A 25011-nucleotide genomic window follows, 5' to 3' on the forward strand; every position below is an offset into this window, starting at 1 on the left:
AATCCATGTCATGGGCATTTCGCAGATTTTTGGTCAAAATTGTTCTGAAATTAGTGCTAGGCAACTTAACCGATAAAAAAATTATCTTTGAACATTTAAAGGAAGATAAAACCTTAATTTGCGGATAGAAATCAAGCTTTGGCTAAAATATCGTTTTTTTAAAGAAGCGCGGAAACAACTCGCTAAGATGCTTGTTAACAGTTTCTGTGCCCTGATATAGCAATTTTTAATCAATATGGACTATTATTTTTAAGGATTCCTGTGACACATATATAAATTTTGGTTGTTTCCTAAAATCTGGTAAAATCCCTGACATATAGTCCCTTTAAGACCGATTAATTGTATATTTACCGTTGCAATCTTCCAATACTTTTATCCTATCTTCCTGGTTTTTCATCATTTCTTTCAGTTCTATCATGTTCTGTTCCAAAGTCTTTGTCATTCGATTTGGCTGTTCTTCTTGTTTCGCCAAGACGGGTTTGACATCTACTATTACAACAATCAGCAATAACAGGTTTGTCACTAGAACTTTCCTCAAAAGAGTAGCCATTTCTGCGGAACAAACAAAACGTTATACCGCGACAGTAAATGCCTTTTTTATCAAACGATTATGCATCACATAATGCACATTGAACTTGTATACAATAGATCTCTCAGGGAAACATCGTTCGGCTTACACCTACAACCCAACACAGAAAGAATTGCAGAGAAGGTTGTAAAACTATTCCCGATTAGTGAGATTTTCTAATTCATTTTAGCAATCCCCATTCCTGTACTGATGTAGGATCCCCCCCGCTCCCCCATGTCAATGTTGGTCCCTCATTTCCTAACCTTGCCGGTGTGTGTAAGGTTGCTTTTCGCTCAACATTGAATAGGGGAGGGGAGGGGAGGAACAAAAGGGCAAAACTTCCCAAGATTTTGGGCTGAGGTTGTAGATCTGACAAGTGAAAATTTAAATTAAAAGGTCTGCACTTTTATTTAGAACTATTCTCAAGTTCAAAATGAAATAAGTAGCAGCGTTCATAATCATTTCTAAAAAATATAGCAATCGATATAACAAAATGAGCTTTATGGTGAATAAAGGCTTTTATGTTTTGGTCGCAAGGTGTTTCCGTAATTAAAAAGTATATTAGATTAGCGTTAATTTAGTAATTTTAGGTTTCCGTTTGAAGAAATACATAATTCTATTATAGTTAACTTAATTATTGGAGGTTTCCTAGCAATTTCCCTTACGTCACAACTCATGGAGTTCAGGGACAGATAAAAGCTTTTCTATCTAGTAAACAGGCTCACCCTACAGTTTGAGCTCCAAGCAAACAAGATCACCAGAAACAAGTTTCTTCGTCCCACCGCCATCTCCTGGCACCTCCTTAATTTGTATCTTAAACACTATTTTATAAGCTTCTGTCTGCGTTTGGCGCATCTTCGTGCACCTCACGCACTTTAGATTGATAATTAATTTTCAGGCCAGCTATATATAGCAAATCAATAAACGCGGCCACTTCCGTGGCCAACATTTACCACACTTGTCGCACATTTACAACACTTGTCACACATATTCTTGTAGTTCCATGGCTCACCACTTGAGAAAATGCCGATCAAAAACATAAATTCGTTTTTTTAAAAAAAAAAATAAAAAAGTATCCTCTATTAACTAATTTTATTAACCTTTATTTCATACAGGATTCGAACGAAAATACAAGGGCAAGATGGATGTCCATAGCCTTGTTCTTCGATCTATGTGATAATTCGAAAGTCGCTTGGAAATAAGAACTAAAGCAAACCGACACAGAAATGGGCCGGCTCCAGTGACCCACGGGAACTCTGTTTTTGGAGTATTTTTCTAGTCACGACCGTTGTGCGATGATCACTGCGCATTACGGTCCTTTTGCTGAAGGTGATTAAAAATGTTGAACTGACGTCTAGTCCAGTTTGAAGGCCAGTGAGATATGGATAAGAGACGTCATGATTGTCTGTTATGTTGTTGAGCGATATCAAATCTAAAGCCTGCCACAAACAAGACATTTAGCCGTCGACTGAACTATGTGTTTTTGAAAACTAAATATCATACATGGAATGCTTCTATCAGTCATAACCTTTTTTCGGTAACATTTTGAACGAATAAATGTTGGCATCTAAATAGCTGGTCTGCGGAGCGAGGGGGCAAACTGAATTAGATTTCTTCCTTTCACCTAGGAACTGTTAACAGGACAACTCGGATTAATATTAATCCGCGGATTATAATAATAATAGATTATAATAGGATTATTATAATCCAGTAATATATTATTATAATCCAGTAATAGATTATTATAATCCAGTAATATTTACCTACTAGAAGATGGTTTTCCATGTTCTATAAGAAAATAATGCACGCTTGAGGTCTATAAAAGCTGCTAGTGGATGCCCGAGCCGTCAGGCGAGGGCATTCAGCTGCTTTTTTAGACCTCAAAAGTGCATTATTTTCTTATAGGACATAGGAAAACCATCTTCTAGTGGGTTTAGAATATAGCATTAAAAAGAGCACAGAACTTACAAGACTCGCGGCCGCTCACGGCATTTACAAACGCACGCAACATTGGTAAAAGTGAAAGTTTAGTTTGTTCTTTTTATTGGCGGCTTCTTTATAAATAAACCAAGATACCATTTCATTCATATTTCCTATTTATATAGTCCTTTCTCCAACTTCCAAACGATTCTCACAAAGCCGACAAATCTAGTTGAAAATTTACGCATTCAAGTTTGGTTAAGCCTACTTCAATTTCATTCAAATGAAAAATTTTCATGCGTTCGTTTCGCAGCAAGTTTTTCAAATTCGCCTCTTATTTCGATTTAAAAAGAACAAAAGTGGAGTGTTCTGTCTTCAGATTGTGGCTAAAAAACGTTTCTTACCTCAAAGCATTTCGAGAGTCCGGCTTGTTTTGCTAAATAATTTCCAATCAATTTCGGGCAGTTAACGGCAAAATAGTGGCGTACACAACTCCAAAGAAGAACAACAAATTTCAACGATTCTTTCTTCATCTGTCGCTTCCTTTGGCACTGTCTCAGTTCCATTTAAGCAGGTAAAACGTTTCTGATAAAAACTTGCTGCTTGAAAGCATCATTTAAACAACAAAACAAGAGAATAGAGGCGAAGTCGTTCAGCGAAATTCGACAAACAATTCGCACATCCGGGGTACCGGGCTTCTATAGTTTTCAGCTATGTTCTATTAAAAATAATGCCCGCTAGAATTCCATCGCGCGTATACAGCGGCTATATTCTAAATTATTATAATCCAGTAATAGATTAAGGCACGGCAAAAAAATGGAAGGATTAGATTATTATTAATATTATAATCCGGATTAATATTAATCTCTATTATAATCCCGATAAAATTCCTTGAATGTTCGAATAACAGATATGTCTATCTGACAGATATGTATATGACAAACACACTGCAGACTTACAACACAGGACTGACAGAACATAAGTCACTAATCACATCCGTCAATTGTAAATAAAGGTGACGGGCCTACACAACTCCTACGTTTGTGACATTTGTACTTTTGCCGTTCTGTGTTAAGTTCGGTCTTCCGACCTTATTTGCTTCTGACTTCTTTTTGAGGGTACTGTTTTTATTTGGAGGCATTATGTATTGAATAGAGCCGTAAGATTGTGGCCAAGGAAGTGTCTAGAGGTCATGATTAGTCAGCGCTGCGTGGCTTCCGTTTAAAGAGTTGTACCCTGCCACATGTTGTGCTAGTTCAGTTTGTTTTGGCTCAATGCTATTTGCGAGATATGCTTTAGGCTCTCAAAATGTTCGCCCTGGAAGGACAAGATATGTCATGAATGTTCCGTGAAAATGTGAACTACTTGCATTTTATTGACGCCGGGCCCGGCATTTTAATCAATACTGTTGCAAGATGTATCGTGTTATCACGGATTATCTTGGTCCGGCTTCGCCAGAGACTGTTTCAGCTTTACTATGAAAAAGCTGAAAGTTGGTTTCAGAGAGACACTCTGTGTTGTAAAGGCAATGCTTCTTGCTTCGAGCGCTCTGTCTTTTTAGCTCGATGTTTAGGATTTTTTACCTCCCTTGTTCGTTGTGTTGCGTTGGCACCACATGATTCAAGCTTTGGACTAGGATTGTGTTGTTGAGATTTATTATTAAGATTAATATTAATCCGATTAATATTAATCTTACATAAGATTAATATTAATCCTAATGGATTAAGGCACGGCTCAAACCTCAGTAATAGATTATAATAATCTATTACCGGATTATAATAATCTATTACTGGATTATAATAATCATTAGGATTAATATTAATCCGATTAATATTAATCCGAGTTGTCCTGTGTTAACATGATACCAAAATGACATTCTTACCGGAGCAAGTTCTTTCCATTCCCACAAGTTTCTCGGGATCTGTTTACATGATTTAAATAACACATTTCGTTTTCGCACAATTCATCCTGGAATAAATTTGTTCCTGTTTTCTTTCCGAGATAAAATTTTCAAACTGGAATTACTTCTCATTCTGATATCTGATACAGTTCGACCTCTATTAAGCGGCCACCTCCATTAATTATTAAGCGGCCGCGGTCACCTTTTGCTTTCGCATGTGTATTATTTATATGTTGTTTTACCTCCATTAAGCGGCTAGCAAATTATCTTTCCAAGCGAAATGGTGACAGATGATATATATCGTCCGTGAAATATCTTGACCTAATTTTTTTCACGTACTAACTGTTGATGCATAAAGGCCTAAGAAACTTGTCAACGATATTTTGCATATTTTTCTGTACATTATTAACCCAAAGAAATACTATACATTTCAACTAAGTGCCCTCTGTGTTAGACTATGCATGGGCTGGAAATGCACTTTTGTAACAATGAATTTTGGATTTATCTTCATATATGTTCACTTTTTTAAAGCATATTGCTATATAGAGTCAATAAAATCATGTTTACTGCCATTCCAATCCAATTTATATTGTACCTCTATTAAGCGGCCACTTTTCAAAGTCCCAAGGGTGGCCGCTTAATAGAGGTCGGACTGTATTACATTAACCGAACTTCGTTCTGAGAATGAAAGTCATTTCGGTATCTTGTAAACAACACTATACTCTTTAAAAAATTAGAATGAATTAAAAAAGTTTGTTTCACTCCTGTCAGCGAGGATGATGAGGAGATAAAGAGTCCGTGCTCATGCGGTCGAGAAACGAACCGAACGAATTGACATTGCTTGAACAGAGCCTGCAGCAAGCTTTTTGTATCTAGAAATTATTCAGATTTCCTCATCTGGTAGTGAATAAAATTTCCATTCGTAGGGATTGTAAGCTTTTGTTTAAAATATAGTCCATAGCATTTGAAAGCTCTTTGCCGCGACTGAAGTTACTGTAACGTGCTGAAGATCGCTGTCCTACTCAGATCCGAAAGAACTACAGGGTAGCGCTGCTTAAGTTGATAGCTGATTCAAACTTCACTTGTTGTGTCGATTCAGACTGGGCAACGACTGATGAAAGTTTACTGGTCTGCCTCACAATTTGTATAGCATCTGACAAATAGCAAAAACAAAATAAAACATGGATTATACCCGGTGGCGGTGTCGTGATAACACTTACTCTATCAAACTAAGTTATAAAGAAGAATCTTCAAGTCGGTAAATCATGATATCATTTAAGCACAAAAAGAATCACACTTTTAATTATTGGTGAAAACAATTCCTCGCAAGATAGCTCGATGATTTAATGTAAGTCATCCTCAGCAAAAACTAAACTCGAGACTTTGATTTCAACAAACTTTTAAGTTTAAAAAATGGCTTAATGAAACTTTTCGTGATAAAGAAACACCTATTAGTCTGCAACATAACAAATCACTACAACAACAACAGAAAAAAAATACTTACGTTGTTTAGTCGTCGAGTCGCACAGAACGGTAGCAAAAAACAACAAGATACCTGGAGAAAGCGATCACTTGGGTCCTCTGATCGTGGAAAGGTAGTTGTGTTACTCTTATCAACTCCTTAAGTTTGATCAACTGTTATTGCGCGTCGTCTTTTAATGGCCATGCTACGTGACTATTGCTGGGGCGTAGTGACAAAGGTGACCCATACAAGATGAACTATTTCCTATTTGCAAAATCCACAGTTCGCGGAAGCTGTCATTTTAAATCACGTACGTTGAATAATAAGTGATTAGTTTTTAAGAAATTGATATACAGGCAGCTTATCAGACTAACACTCACCTTGCCTTTTCCGAGTGGATCTAATTTACTCTGGCGGTCTGCCTGATTTTAAGGCGATTTTGAATGACGGTCGGCGGGTTCTTTTTTGTATCTGGAGGTTTACGGTTAAGAAATTTAAAGCGGTCTCGGTCTTCAGGAGGATCTTCAGGAGAAAATACAAGAAATTGGACATGTAGGATGAATAAAGTACGGTGGTCTGCAGACCTGTACAACTCCTTATAATAGACAATCTTCCATTTGCTGTGAAGAAAAAAAAAATACATTTTTCTTAAAAATGATCTTTTGTATGAAGTTTTGACCCAATGCTCAAACGAAACACGAGAAAAAGGAAAAAAAATTCCTCAGTCTTTGTGCCCGTTTTCCAATTCTCAATCTCCTTCTTGTCTGGCGGTAACTTACTTATTTACTGCTCACTATGCTACTGGCAGTCTGACGGTAAATTAGACCCAGGCGTATCCCAATCGAAAGTTCGGTAATCGAACCCAATCGAACACCATTCGTTCGATTGAATATGAAATGCATAAAGGAACATCGGATTAAAAACGCAAACCACAAAGGAAAAATGAAAAATAAGTCTACGTGCTAGTAAAATTAGAAACATAATCGTACGTGTGTTGGCCCACAGCCTAGTGAAAGGGAACTTTAACCTATTGCATGTAAAAGAAAAAAAAATATTCCAACACACACGCACACACAACCATACGTGACTGATATAAATACAGTTTCCTTCACAGCCTTTTGTTTTGGCTAGTCACGCAATGCTTCCACATACCCCCAATTCCAAACGCGAACCACTTCTATTTTAACGTTTTAGTCAGTCACGTTTTGGCTCATAAAATCCTGAGCAAGTTGCGTCAAAACTTACCGACTGAACGAATCAAAATTTGTGTATTATAATGACCCTAGCTTCGATAATGTCTAACGGACGCCAGTACATCGCCATTTGAGCTTGACGCGCAGCAGACATCAAAACGAAACAAAACGAATAAACGAATAAATGATGGCATTTGTAGGTTTGCTGCACATTAAAAAACCCCTGTGATGAAGATTAGTCTAGCCAGATGTTTTTGCGGTCGCCCCAGAGATAATACGTAAACCTTGACACAAGACTCGGTACATGTTTGCAAATTTTTATCTGATATAGGAGAGCACAGGTGCCGAGAAGCCCATATTGTAGTCTGCTCAGAACTGCTGCTCATACCAACTGCATCAGGTTGCTGAGCAAACCTTATGAGTCCTAGAGCAGATGTTGCTTTCCTTATGTTGTTACTTATGTGCTTGACCATTCCCACAGTTTGCATCAATGACTTCCCCAGGGTACGTGGCTTGCATTTCTTTTCTTACTAGTTGTCCATTGTAAGCTCGTGTAAATACCGTATTTATTCGATTAAGCGCCCAACCTCGAATAAGCGCCCACCTCGAATAAGCGCCCACCCCATAGGTAGGGAAAGTTAATAAGCGCCCAGCCTCGAATAAGCACCCACCCCACCCTCTAGTAAGAGGGCACAAGAGGCGTATTGACTATTATTGACTGATATAGATTGAAATTGCTTAAGTACTACTAAGGGACTACCCAGAAGACAGCATTTTCTTTATATTTTACAGAAACTTTCACGGAACAGTTAAAATTCAGCTTTGGTACATCTTCACGTCTTGTTATTATTTATTGTTTTCTTGTAAAATAAACGTACTTTTTGCTTAAAATGGTGAAAATTTAATAAGCGCCCAGCCTCGAATAAGCGTCCACTCTCAAGGTCCAAAAATTTAATAAGCGCCAAGGGCGCTTAATCGAATAAATACGGTAGTTCATGGTCGATATTAGCGGAGCTCCTAAGCGTAGCACTATGACCATGAAAGAAGGAACACTATCGAAATGAGTTTTCATGGTCAACATGGATAGCGGCATGGTTCGCGGGCGCGTACGTACGTCGTACGGAGTCGCGCAACATGGCGGCCATAGTGAAGCAAGAAGGCCGTATAAAGGCGGCCGTATAAAGGCGGCCTTTAAAATTTAAAGAGGTTTGAAAAGAAAAACAAGAAGCAATGAAACAAAATGTGGCTGAAAATTACGTGTAGAAAGTAATCGACCGCCAAAAAAGTGGACATTGAGAGCCATAATCGATCGATGACTTTCGTGTCTATCTCTAATGCCAGCATCGTACATGAAGGAGCATTCGAAAGCTAAATCGGGTTGATAGAATTAATAAACAAACCATTTTATTGCTACGGGGTAAAAAAAAAAAAGGAAAAAAGAAAAAAAAACTTGACCCTCTGGGATTTGAACTTACGACCTCCGGATCCGCAGACTGGCACCTTACCGATTGAGCTAATCGAACAGTCTCTGTAATGCACGTTGCATATATCCTATATCAATGTAATAGATATTGTGGAGTCTACTAAACTGCTGCGAAACTATAACAGGATCGCGAAACTATTTTCTATTGCTAGAAAGCAGATAATTTACTGTACTCTAAAGTAATTTTTCGTGCCATGAGTAATGATTTTGCCCCGCTTTAAGATTATTATTTTTGTCGTACTACTGACATTCAGTATAACCGTGAGCTATTTAAATTTGTGTCGCACCTATAAACCGCCATAAACATTAGTACTTTGGCCGCTTATTCACTAGAATGAAAACATTGTAAGCTCCAGTGAAAATTAAATAAATGGGGAGCTCCGCTTTTAGGCTTGCCTAAATCTATATATTACCAAGTGACACAAGCATCCTATATACCTTATCCGGTTGAATCTTGATATAATTTCCTCGATTCCAAGCATGCAGCTTGTCGCTATTATGCTGGAGATTAGCCATAGCCTCCACAGGAGAGTGACTTGTACAGCTAATATTCTGTTCAAGTTAATTTAGATTGTAGGGTTGCTTTGACAATAATAACGTTTTTGACTTATTTTCAACCAGTAAAAGCAAGCTTTCACAAAGATTCAAAAACTTTTCGAAAGGGGGTTACTCAGAACGCCATCATGAAAATTTGCCCGTGGGTGATCAATGTCATGTGACCGCACAAAACCATAACAAAGTAAAAAAGTTCTTCAAAAATATTTTTGAAGTTCGTTGGGCTTTAAAACCATCCTCCTCTACACACCATGCTCGTTCGATTTCGTATACTTTTCCAAACGGGAGGAGATATTATACTCGAGCACTTTTTATGTAGCCTTCTATAATACAAACACTACGGACGTACTTCGCGGTATGTAGAAAATGCGTGACGACTATTTTGCGTGTATGGTATCCACTCAATCAAAACTCGCGTAAAAAAGGTCTAAAATCTGGAAAAAAATTTCTCTTGACTGCTCTTATTTTCCTTCCTTTGAAAAACTTTTATTGAATTTAGAATTACTGATCCGTTATAATAAAAACAAAATTGACCTGTAAAAGATGCATTCCAGTCCATACTGCGCAATCTCCGCTTGCAATGTTTATGTGAGTCTCACACGAAGGAATGTTTATTAGCAAAGTTAAAATTTCTGTGACAAACTACCCTTTTCTTCATTAGTAGCACCAGATATCCTTGCTAAACAGTAATAAGGAGTACGAGAACCTGGAAGCTATTTCAAACTGATGTTTCAGCTCATCGGAAATTCTTGAACGAAACGAATCGTAATGGCGGACTAAAACTCTTCATGTATGCTGTCACCGAAGTGTAACGTTTCAACGAATTCAAAACAAAAACGAAAACAAATCCCCAGTCTGCGCAGTACGGACTGGAAATCAGCTTTAAGCCTGAGGTGAGTATTGCTCTTCAGCAATTAAAACGTTTTTAATGCTTGAGATTATCACCATTTATCTCAAACTAGCAAGCAAACAAACAGACAACAACATCAACAGCAAAACAAAACATCTCAAACTAATTTTAGCTGCTTTCAAATTTTATTCATTTGTTTTAGAGCAGCGTGACATTTACAGACAATTCCTTTATTGCAAACCAACATCAGTCAGTAAGACACGTATACTTAATGACAATAAGAACAAAGAGGATTTAGTTTTCCTCGCAATTCGATGGGGAAACTATTTTCACATCGCCTTTGATTCCAGTTTTAAAATCAGACCATTTTTTAACATTACCCTGTCCCTTATGACATGATTTGGAAAACAATTTCATCTCCTCTGAATCGAGCACTTTGTTCCAAATGTTCAGGTCGGTGAGTTCTCCAATGAAGCTCTGCCTCGCGTCAAAACGACCGCCAAAAGAATCTTGTTCTTGCCCGATGATCAGGACTCCATGGTTGTCCAGCGCGTAATCTGACATAAGACCCTGTCCAAAGTCTGCCAGAACGCCATCTTTGTAAATTCCCCACCGGCCACGTTGGCTAGACCAATAAACACATATGTGGTGCCACAAACCATCATTAACGGAGACTGTCGTTGATCTACAAGAGAAATAAATCGCGACAGCAAATAAGAAGTCAGCGTGCATCATCCAAAAATTCATCAAAGTACACACACACTAACCCTTTATCTCTACTTTCTGGGGGATAAGTTTTCAAAGAAAACTGATTTCGAAACAAAAGATCCATAACAACACTGACCGCGCTAACGGTCTGTGAAGCTACACATGCACTTATTTAATGCAGTTAGATGGAAAGCCTTTTATTAATTCTAAACTAATCATGACAAGTAACCAATTTAATTTTTACACTACTTTTCTTGTGATGAATTATTATTGGGGTGCCGATATTAAAAGTAAGAATGTCAGTAAAGGTTGGGACACACTAGGCGACAAGTCGCAGCCGGACAGGTTTCTGCGACAAGTCGCTCCGTGTGTACTACTTCAAAACAAGTCGCTGCGACAAGGCGTTTGTTTGGTGTACACGCAGCGAATTTGGAAGAGTAGAAATGTGAACAAGTTTTCCAATTCAATATGGTGAAAATACATAACGCTCTCTCGTTGGTTAATTTATATTTGCCCCCGCAGGGTTTTGGCCCAGAGGCCAAAACCCGAGGAGGCATCATTGTAATCCGCGCGAAAATACAGTATATACTGGGAAAAATCTCGATTTGATCAATTTTTGCCCACAAATAGTCTCGGGAGTTGTAAAATGCCGACAAGCTGAAAGCCCGCAAGTAGGTATCGGGAGTTGTAAAATGCCGACATACGGTGATTGGTCAATGATGACGCAAGTAAACGATGATTGGGTGATGATGACAGCCCAAAGCATGAGTACGTGCACAGATGACAACAAGTAAACAAACGAAGCTTGTGGTTGATTTGAAAAAGATAATTTGAGGTTTTATTCGAGGCCTATTCATTTCACAATGTCTAAAAGCCGAAAGCAATGCAATTGTTGAAAAGACTTCGCGATAATTAACTAAGTAACTCGCAGAGAAGTAAGAAAATCCACATTTTTTACATCTGAGTGGCCGAAGAAGAAATATGTCTAGGAACACGTACGAACATATCAAGCCATATCTTCAAATTTGTCTGCGATTTACGATCGATAAGCAAGCCTTAGTCCAAAACCGCGATTTACCAAGCGCAAACTACTTGAACGGAGAAAAGCCTTGATCAGTCTATCTCCGGACGAGATTTACAAGAAATTTAAAAAAAGATCTCGAGATAATTGTTTAAGGCGGCAGGCGAAACCGGAAACCAGAAGCGAGCGACTTTTAGAAAGTCAAGCGTTTTCATTGTCAAGGGTGAGAAATTCTTTCGGTATCCTTTCCTTTTAAAAAGTTGATCGTTGTCATGAAGCGTGATTTACGATAAGAAAGCCTTTGTCCAACTGACCGTGATTTACCAGGCACAAACTACTTGAATGGAGAAAACTTCAAAAGTCTTGATCGGTCCACTTCCGGACGAAATTTTAACTTTACAAGATGATATGCGGCATCAAGAAAAGAAATTCAAAAGAGATCTCGAGATGCATTGTGATTATTTAAAACTCGCGGCAGGCGTTTGCTTTGACAGAGGTAAGAAATTCTTTCGACATCCTTTTCTTTCTTAAGATTGATCATTCTCATGTCATTCTTCATGCTCGGGCTCTCAGCCCATATATTTATAAAACAATTGGGCCGGCTCAAATGGTAATTTTAAAACGTTTTGCTGTTTCTAAAGTTTATCCTCGCTGAGATCAAGACTTTACCACAGTGAAGTGAGTTCGATTCGAGCCCGCAAAGCGGCCCATTCAGAGCGACGAAGTCGCGAAAACGAGCCACGCAAGTCGCGATAGGTCGACCGTCCCGGCGTGTTAAATTAATAAAGACGACTGACTTTTTCTAAAGTCTAGCTTGAGTCTAGCTGAGATCCCACACCACAGCAAAACATGACAAAATGATGTCAAGATGCTGTTGCGTTCTTGTAATTAAATGATTTACCGTATCATAATTAATAATCATCCAAAATAGAAAATTAATTTCCAATCAAATGTCTGAATTGTAGAAAAGGATGAAGAGCAAAGAAAAACCGATAAACATCGTCGAAACTTCGGGGGCAACCTAGTGTCAGCTATTTCTAGTTTAATTTGTCGCAGCGACTTGTCCATCGCAGAAGTGCGCACACGCTGCGACAACGCTGTTTTCACTCATTTTGTCGCTGTAATCAGTCGCTCGAATCCAAACTGGTTTGAATTCGTGCGACTGATTGCAGCGACAAAGATTGTCGCAAAAATGCACCATGCCACACGAATGTCTTTCTCTAAGATATTGCTAAAATATATTAAGGGGACTTTTCGTTGCCTTTTCCGCTTTTTCGCTCCTTCTTTTTTCTTCTTGTTTGTTCCTTCCGGTTTAATAGACAAATTAAACCGCTCAATCATGGAAAACAAGACAAGCCGCTTGTTCTCGGATGTGGACACAACTACGCATGAGCAGACCATTATTAGTAGTAACCTCGGATATTGCATTTCTAGCTTTCTGATTGGTTTACTGAATCCCGGTTATCAGCTCATATACCTATGATTGACTTTATATGGGAAATGAGTGTGGCAAGTGCTGCTCAGCGTAAAATATTTCAGCGGGAAAAATGGTTGAAAACGGCAAATTTGGCGAGCTTTATGAACAAGAAATATTCAGCGGTGCCTACAAAAAACCACAGAAATGCCATAGTAAATTTAACTACGCAAAACAAAAGGATAGACTTTTAAACGCACAGCAAGAGCGAGTGAATAAAGTAGAAAAGCACCAAATAATTTACGAAAGAACGGCAATCTGACACAGTTTCATTCAGTGTACGTCATAAAACTAGGCTCAGCACTTTAGTAAAGTTTGTTACCTTTCAATCTTGGTTTTGACCTTTTATACTTCAATAAACCTGTTCCACTTTGAGCTCAATTTCGCTTCAAATAATATAGCAGTCTTGATGATAGCCGTGGAGCCGTAAATTACAAGTACAATGTAAACACTTGCTTCGTTTGACTGGCACAAGATTTGTAGTTTCCAGAAAAGCTTTTGCTTCGGATCTTCTCGTAAATCTTAACTATTGTCACAATTTCCAGGATATCTAGACGACTTTAGAGGGGAAAGAAAACGAGGAAACTCTTGGGAAGAAAACTTTCCTGCTCGCTTTCCTCGTATGTTTCATTCAACTCAAGAAGTGAACACCGCGCCAGACATTTTTGCGCCTCCTCATACTATCACTTCGTTTACATCAAAATGAAATGTCCAGTCGATTTAAACTTGAGACGAATTTAATAAAACAATTATTCCATTCGCCCTTGTTGGATACGAGTCGTTATAGCCAACTCGGCGCTTCGCGCCTCGTTGGCTATTTACCACCTCGTATCCAACGGGGGCTCATGGAATAATTGTTAAGTAGTTATTTGCATATCACGTGGCAGGCTTCTCCAATGACAAGGAAGGAAAAAAAATGAAAGATAATATGATGTATGTCGCTACCTCGTCAAAATTTCCCACATGTAGCCGCAGCATAGACCCGAGGCTAGTGTGATGATGTGTAGTTACCATGGCAATTATACATCTGCCAGTCAAAACGTATTCTCCGCCATGGGAACTTTCTTCCATACAAAACATAATTGCCCTTAATGACTTTAAAACATCGGGTTTCTAATCCTTTTAGCATTCCTTTGAATGAAAAAGGAATCTATAGAATTTCACGTTTCTATGTAAGCCTTTTTTCTCACCAAATCAATAGAGCATTTCGAAAGTAATTGTTGTCACAAAAACAGCAGAATGCTTGTTCTTACCTATATTTGTTCATGACATATAGACGCATTTGCGACATCCTCATTATGGTAATTTCGTTGTCGGAACTGACGCTGCTGTAACTTAAGACCGTCCTATAGTCTGCTGTGTTGTCGTTTGTCCTCAAACCAAAGCATATGGTAAATGCGTCGGCTACTTGGAGGTCATCATGCCTGATATAATCACTCTTGCTACCAGTGGCTAACACTAGATCAAAAGAACCTGTAAAAAATAAATGTAATCCAAAATCATTTTGATTTTTTTTTTTGCGAATGACTCGAATTACAGAAGCTTCAAGTATTTTAATGAGTAGATTGCGAAATCAGCCAAAAGTTAAAGGGGCTATGTCACGCAAGTTTAAGCAATGTCGGCAGTGACCAACTGGTCATAGAATTAACTGAAATATAACAATAACGGCTCACAAGAAACACAGAAAGGCCAAAAATGACATCGTTGGACAAAATTCGAGAAGATTAAAACGGATTGCGTTCGGGTAATAAACTTGGAAAACATCGGCCCGTTTTTTTTTTAAGTTTATCTCTATTTGTATAAAAGTGTCATTCATTTAAAATGCTGGAAAATTATCCTAGTTTCTTACGTGGCCGTGATTTTACCAATAAAAGAATTTCGCTCTGCCAATTTGAAGTTTAGAGTTCTTTTTTAACGAAACTAAATACCGTGACATAGCCTCTTTAACTTATCCATTGTTACTTTAAACTTTTTTTCACCTGTTTCTTACCTATTTTTTGGCATCTGTTGCCATCTCCTGTGTAACCAGCTTTACAGGTACAGGTGTATGAGCTGTAGGTATTCTGACAAATAGCATTGACATCACAGTTATCCAATCCATCACGACATCTGTCTTTTACTGTAAAAATGAAATACTGCAATGAGTGTTTTGATTGACTTAAAAGTGAACGCCTAGAAAACAAAACAAAAACTGATCAGTTAGTTTTTCAACTTGAACTGCAATATTGAATGCTAAGCGCATCAATAAGAAAAGTTTGCCTAATGACTTGTCCGCTTGACTGTCCGTCCACCCATTAATCCATGGGTCTCGTCCCGAGGAGCGTATGATCGTTTTTCTGACTGTCAACCTATCCATAAATCAATCAGCCTGCCAACTTGTTCATTCGTCCATGCACCCGTCTATCAATCCTTTCTTAATAATTAATATATAGATTTAGGCAAGCCTAAGAGCGGAGCTCCCCAATTATTTAATTTTCACTGGAGCTTACAATGTTTTCATTCTGGTGAATAAGCGGCCAAAGTACTAATGTTTACGGTGGTTTATAGGTGCAGGACAAATTTAAATCGCTCACGGTTAAACTGAATGTCTGCGGTACGACAAAAATAATAATCTTAAAGCAGGGCAAATGTCATTACTCATGGCACGAAAAAATACTTAAGAGTACAGTTAATTATCTGCTTTCTAGCAATAGAAAATAGTTTCGCGATCCTGTTATAGGCTTCGGTCACTATGGCCCTTCCTTTAAATAATCATTATTTAAAGGAAGTGATGACCCTCAGTTTTGAGGCCTCAGCCCCCCCCCCCCCACCCCCAAGGAAAAAACGGTTCTCCACTGACTAGTTAATTATCTCTAGTCACGCAGCTTACACAGACGTCGCTTTCTTACAGATGGTTAGTCACATTTCACAGGTTTATAAAACGGTAGTAACATACTAACCAGCCAATTAATATACCCGTGGTTGGAGAAGATGTGAAATGAATATATGAAATTCATATATTTGTACTGCGGATATACATTTTAAGCAAATGAAAGATCATCGCAGTAATGTACTCATCTTAAGCCTAAGCAAGCCTGAAAAAAAAAATGGACTGGAGTGTAAGGCATAATAAAGATATACTGTTACTGTTACTGTTAGTCAGTCAGTCAGTCAGTCAGTCAGTCAGCCACTCAGACGGATAGTCAATCAATCAATCAATCAATCAATCAATTAATCAATCAATCAATCAATCAATCAATCAATCAATCAATCAATCAATCAATCAATCAATCAATCAAGCAATCAATCAGAAAAATTAATCAATTAGTGTATTCATCAATTAATTAATTAATCAATCAATCGATTAATAAATACATCAATCAATCAATCAATCAATCAATCAATCGTTTCAATTGCATTATAGTCTATTAATAAATCAAACAGTCAACCAAAAAATTAAACAATCAATTAATCAATCAATCATTAATCAAGAAATCATATATTTGCGTGTATTTGTAAAATCATTTACACTTACATTCACAGTGTTTTCCCGTATAATGTTGAGGACAGATGCACAGATATGCATTTGACGATTCAAGTTTGCACGTTGCTCCGTTTTGGCATGGGCCGCTATCACAAAGGTTAGCCACTGTAAAATAGAAATCATTTAAATACCGTAAATGATGTAATAAACGCCCGGGGCGTATATTAAATTTTAGGGGTCCTGAGGGGGGCATTAAATAGATATGAGGCGTTTATTGCAATTTTACTGTAACAACGTCAACAGTTTGCTCGCGTCGTAACGTCGTAGTTTGCTCGCGGCATAAGATAGACAGAGTGCGAATGCAAAGCCTAGAGACATCGTTTATAGTTCAAAATTGACGTCTTCATTGTCATAGGAGTCAACCATAGTGGCATCGTTGGCCTCTTCGATGTCTGAGTCAAGCAAAAACTAAATAAATTGCATGATTTTACTTCATGGAGCGTTTCCTTGGTTTTCGAGGCGATTCTTAGGAGGCGTCTATTAATTAGACATTAGGCGCGTCTAAAACAAACTTTACACGTCAAAGGAGGCGTTTATTAGATAAGAAGCGTTTATTTGAGAATGGGCGTTTATTACATCATTTACGATACCACCTCTAGCCGTTTTCCACTATTACCTATTAAACAAACAAATTTGCCTTGGTTACCATTACGTTGCAACTTTTAAATTAACCCAGACTGCCATACGCTATCAAACGCTATCTCATAGTCAATAAAACCGACCAATGCTTCTTATTTTGTTTGGTGTACTTATATATGAATGAATTGTTGCAAAATAAAAAGACAATCTGCTGTTTTCGCATTTGGTCTGAATCCAAATTGTTCTAGGTTGTGAATGTTATGAGGGAAAGAAAAAAAGGAAAGAAGGACGCAACGCACACTATCTTTTTGTAAATGCGTCTTATCACCCCATGATATTATTCCAATCGGTAGGAAATTTACCGGTGTTAAATATATCGTTGAGAAGTTTTTCTAATGAAGGCAATAAATAATATCTTCCGTGTTTAATCATTTCATTCAAAATAGAATCCACGTCGCTTGCTTTTAAGTGGTAATATGTTCATGGATTTCCTTCTATGTGATAGGTATTCCTAAAATGTCATCAGCAGACAAAACTTCTGATTCGTCCATATTATTTGTAAGGTTATTATAGGAGATTCTTCGTCTTTGTTTTTCCAAAAAATATATTCGTTAAGCACGATGCAATTTTCATTATTTGTTGTTATCTAGTACCTTCTCTTTCCTACCTTTGCAATTTTTCCCGTCTCCTTCGAACCCAGCTCTACACGTACATTTATATGAGCCTGCGATATTCGTACAATCTGCATTGACGTCACAATTGTCGACTTCACACTCGTCCACGTCTGTGACGAACAGAACAGGAATGAGTGTTTTTATTAATATTAGTATTCCATAAATTTATTTGTTCTACCGTTAGTCCACCCGCATATACGTCCGTTTGTCTGTGCATTGTTAATTAAACCAATTTCCTTGGGCGAAAAAATGAAATCCATCGAGACTGCCTTCGATAAGTAAAAACATTTTCTGTCATAAATCAGGGTCAGCAGTTCGGTACAAGTTGTTACCTTACATCAGGGTCCTGTCTCTTTCTGCGGCGGACTTGATCCATGCAACAGTTAGCTTCGTTTTAACACAATCATTTAATCATTTATGATGACAGCCGTAGATTCAACCGCAAACGACAGAAACAGCCAAACGGGATTTGCACAAGGAAAATCATTGGGAATTATTTCGGGTCTTCTCGTGAACTTTTTCATTTTACACAATTCCACGGTATATAGTTGACTTTTGAGGACATCGTGCGTGACATATAAGAAAATCCTCTGTCGCTTTTACTCGCGGTTTTATTCAGCCTACACATTGAACACCGAGCAGCAAGTTTTCTAGCGTTTTCATACTATATATAAAAAGCGACCAGGGACCAATAAAATTAAAATTTAAAGTGCCAATGAAGTAAAAAATAGTTGCTGTAATAAAGAAGAATGGCTTTCTTCTTTTTTCAATATATTTTTTTCGTTTTAGAGATATTTACGTTTTTGTATTATACAAATGAGGAAAGTGATGACGGCATTAATTGTTCCACAAAACAGATGAATTACTGAATCAAAAATATCTCTTGGAATATTTGAGCTTTGTTCTTCCAACCTTGGCATCTAAACTGTACACTACAAAAGACACTAAATGACACCTGTTGTACCGTTGCCATGGTAACAGTTTTGCTACAAATACCTATTTTGATTAATACCGATATCCCCAGTTTGCTAATAGTGTGTTCCAAGCCGGATCCTCTGTCCCGCTTAAAAGGGTTGCAAATGGAGATATTTGGTTTATGACAGGAAAAGACTTGACCAAGAGTGTTTCTGTGGTTACATTATAGCGTGAGCCATCTTGCACCTTTGAGAAAGGTCACTACCGTTGCCAACTTTTAAAAATATCACTCGTCTATTTTTAGAGATATCCTTGATTTTTTGATCTAGCTTTTAGTGAAACAATTTATGACGTCATCACTTTCCTTATTTGCATAACACAAAAGCGTGAATATCACTTAACCGAACAGGAGGAGCTGCGGTTGTGCATGCGCAGTTGCGATCACTTTTTGGACTAGAAGAAGTGAATGTTTGGAATGTTTACATTTTTATGACCCAAGTTTAACCTCTTCATACCAGCTTCTGAGCTAAATTACTTCGTGTAGAGGGCGCTACATTATACCTTTTTAAACCCATGGTTAGTAGACGTATTGATTTGAGGTTTAACAATGGCAAACTGCGTCGAAGAACTCCGAGGAGAAAAGGGTTTTGGACAATATGGCGGCCGCTTTCATCAAAAGGGCACTTGTTTCCTACAATGCTACAAAGTCTAAGGGAAATGCTTTCACTTACAAACGCTAAAAGGTGAGGTAATGTGTTTTGAATTTTGTATCGTTAGTCATTCTATGCACATCGATTACACGAACTCGTGGATAATTTTGCCTTTAAAAACCCTCAATCGCCGTAAACCTTGGTCATTGGGAAACACTTCTGCTTGACTAACTCAAAATCTACATGCATATCCAACGCAAAATGGACAGGAATTTTACAAGAAAAGAATGTTTGTATTGGAAATTGTCGAAGGGAAATAAGTAAAAATCGGGATCTTGTTCAAATGTTTTAGACCTTTCCATGCCCGTTTTCTTCAAGGCAATTTGACTGATTTTGACATCCGTCTCACCTGCGGTGGACATGCCGTACAATGGTTGATTTTAATGTTCATTCTGTGTACTTGGTATAAACATTTCAAGTAAACAACAACCGCTGGCATCGGGTAATATCTGAAGATCAGGCTTAGACAAGCTTATTGTAACACATTTATTGACATTTCTGATGATAATTTTCCTTCATTTTGCAACATTCACACATATATCCAATAAGATTCATTGGAATACTTAGAGTTCTATATGTATTCTTTCTATTTTTACTACTTTGGCCACTGGCAAAAATCGGGCTTAATGTCTTAAAATAGGAATAATACGCTGTTTTCAGGGTCAAATGTATTAGCATATTTTTCCCACTTCCATTTGTTGTATTTACATGTAAAATTATTTCGCTATAAAAAATTATACATCTTGGCCACTCTGTTTGATTATTTTAAATCTAAATTTCTTGCAATATTCTCACAATACTATCATTTATGACTAAATATCCACATACATACTTGAGTGGTTTATCTATAAAGCAAACATAACTTATGTCAAATAAATATTTTTTCTTTTCCTTTTTTAACTTTTTTTTCCTTTTCAGCTTGGCCAATCCATGGCACCATTGTAAATGATTTACCAGACCTACTGCATATGTTGCTTCACACTTTTTTGGGGAAGACTTGGCCATATAATTGTAAATTAAAGTGGTGTCCCAGTGGTATTTGCAAACTGCATATTGCAGAATGCAGAATGCAAACTGCAGACTGCAGTCAACTGCAGACTAAGAATATATTGTGTTACCATTACCATTATTGAAAGCTAACCGAAGTGATATTCAGGTTAACCGGAGTAAAAAGAAGACAAACCGGAGTGCGTAATAGGCTAACCGGAGTGAAAAGTCTGCAGTCTTCATTCTGCAAATGTCATACACTGAACTTGAAGTTAATGCAATTTGTGCTACATTCAGAAATGCCATGACTCAAACTGCATTTAATATTGTTGAATCGGTCAAGTTTGATCCCCAAATTATTACTGGAGCCCCATCCAGTCTCATAACACATCTGGGAAAGAAATAAGATCAGTTGTGAATATTTGAATGAGAAGTGACTGCAATGAGTTCTCTATTATATTAATAATGAGAGTGACTTTCATAAAGAATGACCAGCTGTTCTGTAGCATCAAAACAAAGAAGCATACATTTGTCAGGAGGAGTAATTAAGATGGCCCAATGATCCTGTTGGCAAGAGCATATTTTAGCAAGTTTGTTGGGAGAGACGCATTTCTGAAACTAGTCCTGTGTCTTCAGTTATTGTAAGGCCAAATCTATCTGTTCTGCTGTTGATTGCCTTTTAAGGTGTAAGATTAGCCTGACTTGGTGGAAGCAGGATTATAGTGCTGTTTGTTTTACAAAATGTTCTATTTTGTTTGCATTGAAATAAACATGAGTACTTACATGTTCAAACGTTTCTCCAGTCTTCTTATGTTTACTTGTTGCTGCCCTACATTAGCATTTCTGGCTGTCGCAGTCCATGAACATGTTGCATCTAAACCCCCCGGGCCCCCCGGGGGGGCATATACTTAAAACAGGGAGTTTTCTTGTAATTTTTGTATAGCGCGATGCAGCCCTAAGTTGCGTATCTGTTTGAAATATTTATTTAAAGGCCTTTTTATATTTCCCTGCCATTTCATATACCAAAACTTGTGAAATCCTACCCTTTTATATACTTAAAGCCTGAAAAAGGTACCACTTTCAGGCGGAGCCTATCCATATAGGTCATTACAGGGAGAACCCCCACCCTCCCCCCCCCCCGGCACCAAAGCATTGCTTTATATTTGCAAGAACACTGTGCTTTGAACTCTTTGTGCTGTTGCTTTTGTGAGGCTTTGATTTGAGGCATTTTTGCATGTAGCGAATATTACTGCAGCGTTTTTCTGCTCTGGACAAATTTGAGTGCAAGGAGAGCCCCAGTGGGGGGAGGGACGGGGAACACAGGATTTTAAGTGACGAAGTGATCGAGGGATATTTTTGGGTTTAAAATTGTCGATTCCGGAAAATTTTTTTAGGTAGGATAAATTGGCAAGGAAAATTTGTTTTTTTTTTGAGCTGAAGCAATGATCCTAACATGTTTATTTCGCGGCCCTCACGCACCGTTCGATATGGCGGTAATTAATTCACGCGCCAGCGATCCGCGGTCTGCGATCCGCGGTCAGGGCATGACAACAGCAAAATTTCCTCCTGTTACTTAACCGAAGGAAGATCTTTCAAAACGTGAAACGCCATTCTTCTTTATTTGTAAAAATTATTCAAATAACCATCAATTAATTTTTACTTCATAGGCGTTTTAATCGAGAAGCGATCGAACGACAGTCACATATTTTTTTGCGGGCTCATGGAGGTTTCGATACACCCACACATGAAAAAAGACAAACAAAAATAGAACAGTTGGATAATAATTTTCTCAGATGTTTTCCTGTTTAGTGTCGCTGGAAAAAATACCCGTTGTCTATATATATTCTGTCTTGCCCTGCGAGCTTTATTTGCTGATTGTAAATGCCTTACTTTCCATTAGCCACGGGCGAGTAGCCTCGTCCCTAGGCCTTATCTGTGCGTACGGGCGTATTTGACCCCAAAAATTTCTCGGCTCGAAGGATTACCAATTTTGCTTACTTATGGATGCTCTGCGCGCGAGCTCTGCTAAAAAAAGTTTTTAATATTTAGCTAACTTTTCTTAAAGCCATCTGCCAATGTCACCAGGCATGCCCTTCGATGGACACCTCAGGGTAAAAGGAACCGAGGAAGGCCTAAAACAACATGGAGAAGATCAACTGAGGCTGAAGTACAACAGACTGGGATGAGTTGGAACCAACTGGAAAAAGTGGCGAAGGACAGGGGAAGATGGAGATCTCTGGTGGACGACCTATGTTCCACAGGAACTTAAGGGTTTAAGTAACTTTCTTTCCGTACCTTTGCAATTTTTTCCATCTCCTGCGTATCCAGTCTTACACGTGCAGTAGAATGAGCCCACGAAATTCTTGCACTCTGCATTTTCGTGACAGACCTGATCGGCCCCGAGCTCACACTCGTCTAGGTCTGCAACAATCAAAATATCAATGAGTTTTTTAATTATCTTAGTATATTTTCAGAGGGGATTAAAATAATTTGAGCATTCTGATTGGTCGAGAAGCTGGGCTTATGAGGCTATAATCACCACACGAAAGGTGATTATAGCATTGAAAGCATGGTTACTAAGCCATCCCACCTTTAAAATCCAGGCAAGATAAACATGGCCGTTTTTGCTCAATGAATTTTTCTTACGTTTAGAAGAAACCACTCCGCGTTTTGGATTTTAAAAACAATGAGAATTTTGCAGAATGGCTATCAAGGCTTCGGTAATTCTTGACATTCTTTGTCTTTGTTATTCTTTGAACGCACGATTTTGAAGTTAAAATATCAAAAGTATTATAAAAATATTTGTATATTTGTGTCACTGGCATGTTCCGCCATCTTGGATTCTAGATGCCCGAAATAACTTTCTGAAGCAAGATATCGTGGCTTTTTAAAGTAGTTTAAAAAGATGGTTCTCAAGGAATTGATATATAACTGATATCTCTAAATTTAATCTACAAACAGACTTATTCCCCTTAGTAAAATTGGTTATTAAAGAACCTTAGAACCGCTGCCTGGTTATCTCAGTAGGTAGAGGGGCAGACTGCTGTGAGAGAAGTCGAGAGTTCGAACCCAGGTCGGACTATTCTCAGCCTTCTATGCTTTGTTCATAGTACATTAGAATCAATCAATGAATCAATAAATGATTCAATGAATGAATGAATCAATCAATCAATCAATCAATCAATCAATCAATCAATCAATCAATCAATCAATCAATCAATCAATCAATCAATCAATCAAACAATTAATCAATCAATCAATTAATCAACCAATCAATCGATCAATCGATCAATCAGCCAATCAATCAATCAATCAATCATTAAATCAATCAATCAAGCAATTAATCACTCAATCAATCAATCAATCAATCAATCAATTAACCAACCAATCAATCGATCAATCAATCATATCAATTGATTTATCGATCAATTAGTTTATTAATCAATCAATCAATTCAATTCATCAATAAATTTATTAATCAATCAATCAATTCATCAAGAAATTTTTTAATCGATCAATTATTCATCAATCGATCGAACGAACGATCAATAAAACAATCAATCAATTAATCAGTTTATCAACCAATCATACATTTGCATGTATTTGTAAAATTATTTACACTTGCCTTCACAGTTTGTTCCCATATAATGTTCAGGACAGATGCAATTATATGCGTCGGACGATTTAGGTATGCACGATGCTCCGTTTAGACAAGGGCCGCTATTACAAGGGTTAGCCACTGTAAAATGGAAATCATTTGAATATCACCTCTATCCGTTTTCCATAATTACTTATTTAGCAAATAAAAACAATATATGCGAAGAAAAAAAGTTGCGCTGTATTTGCGTGGCTCATTTAATTACAGCATTATCAGGTGATCGCGATCCTCTTTTTAGAAACATGTTCTGGATTATTCTCAGTCTTCTATGTTTTGTTCATTTTTCGACTGTTTTACCTTTGCAATTTTTTCCATCTCCTGCGTATCCAGTCTTACACCTGCAGTAGAATGAGCCCACGAAATTCTTGCACACTGCATTTTCGTGACAGACCCCGAGCACACACTCGTCTATGTCTGTAACAATCAAAATATATATTTTTTTAAATTATCTTAGTATATTTTCAGTTGTCGGTGTGGTCTTTGCACTCGTCCAAATCTATGACAATTTTTAACAGCAAAAACGGCTTTAAGTGTTTTAAAAAATTTAAAGTGTAATTACTATACGTGCCATCTGGTAGGGGAGTATCGTTATTGGTTCTTGTCCTTGCTCCGATCTTTTCAGAACTGTGGCGGTTAGGGCTTTCCACAAGTTGCTCGAGATTTCCCAAAAAGTTGCCCGTAATTTCTCAAAACGTTGCTCAAAAGTTGCTCCAAAAATCCAAAAAAGTTGCTTCTGATAACCAACGTTGCACGAGAGTTGCTCCAAAAAATCCAAAACGCTGCTTCTAGTCAGGAGAATTTCTTTAAATATATGCTAATTTCCCTTTGAGG

At 37.7% G+C, this 25011-nt stretch overlaps 1 protein-coding gene and 1 long non-coding RNA gene across 2 annotated transcripts; one reads left to right on the forward strand and one right to left on the reverse strand.

Moving 5' to 3' along the window:
* Window positions 1-10225: 10225 nt before the first annotated feature.
* On the reverse strand, window positions 10226-18883 carry LOC144664184 (female protein-like). The gene is made up of 6 exons (XM_078525295.1): window positions 18823-18883; window positions 17904-18020; window positions 16649-16762; window positions 15125-15253; window positions 14388-14607; window positions 10226-10616 (listed from the first exon to the last, which is right to left on the reverse strand). Exons 1-6 carry the CDS (start codon window positions 18881-18883, stop codon window positions 10226-10228), a joined length of 1032 nt encoding a protein of 343 aa, XP_078381421.1.
* Window positions 18884-19239: 356 nt separating this feature from the next.
* Window positions 19240-21314, forward strand: LOC144662883 (uncharacterized). Its single transcript, XR_013572554.1, has 2 exons — window positions 19240-19568; window positions 20454-21314. It is a non-coding gene; the product is annotated as an uncharacterized LOC144662883 (long non-coding RNA).
* Window positions 21315-25011: the final 3697 nt, after the last annotated feature.

The sequence above is a fragment of the Oculina patagonica genome, chromosome 8 (assembly GCF_052425735.1).
Source record: "Oculina patagonica isolate OP01 chromosome 8, crgOcupat, whole genome shotgun sequence".
NCBI lineage: Eukaryota > Metazoa > Cnidaria > Anthozoa > Scleractinia > Oculinidae > Oculina > Oculina patagonica.

What these genes read in the sequence shown, in the direction of transcription:
- LOC144664184 (XM_078525295.1), bottom strand. Translation starts at nt 18,883, where the DNA reads ATGGCAACGGTACAACAGGTGTCATTTAGTGTCTTTTGTAGTGTACAG. An exon ending in AGACGGGAAAAATTGCAAAG is followed by an intron (nt 16,763 to 17,903) that starts GTAGGAAAGAGA and finishes TCTATTTTACAG; the next exon opens with TGGCTAACCTTTGTGATAGC. An exon ending in CAACAGATGCCAAAAAATAG is followed by an intron (nt 14,608 to 15,124) that starts GTAAGAAACAGG and finishes TATTTTTTACAG; the next exon opens with GTTCTTTTGATCTAGTGTTA.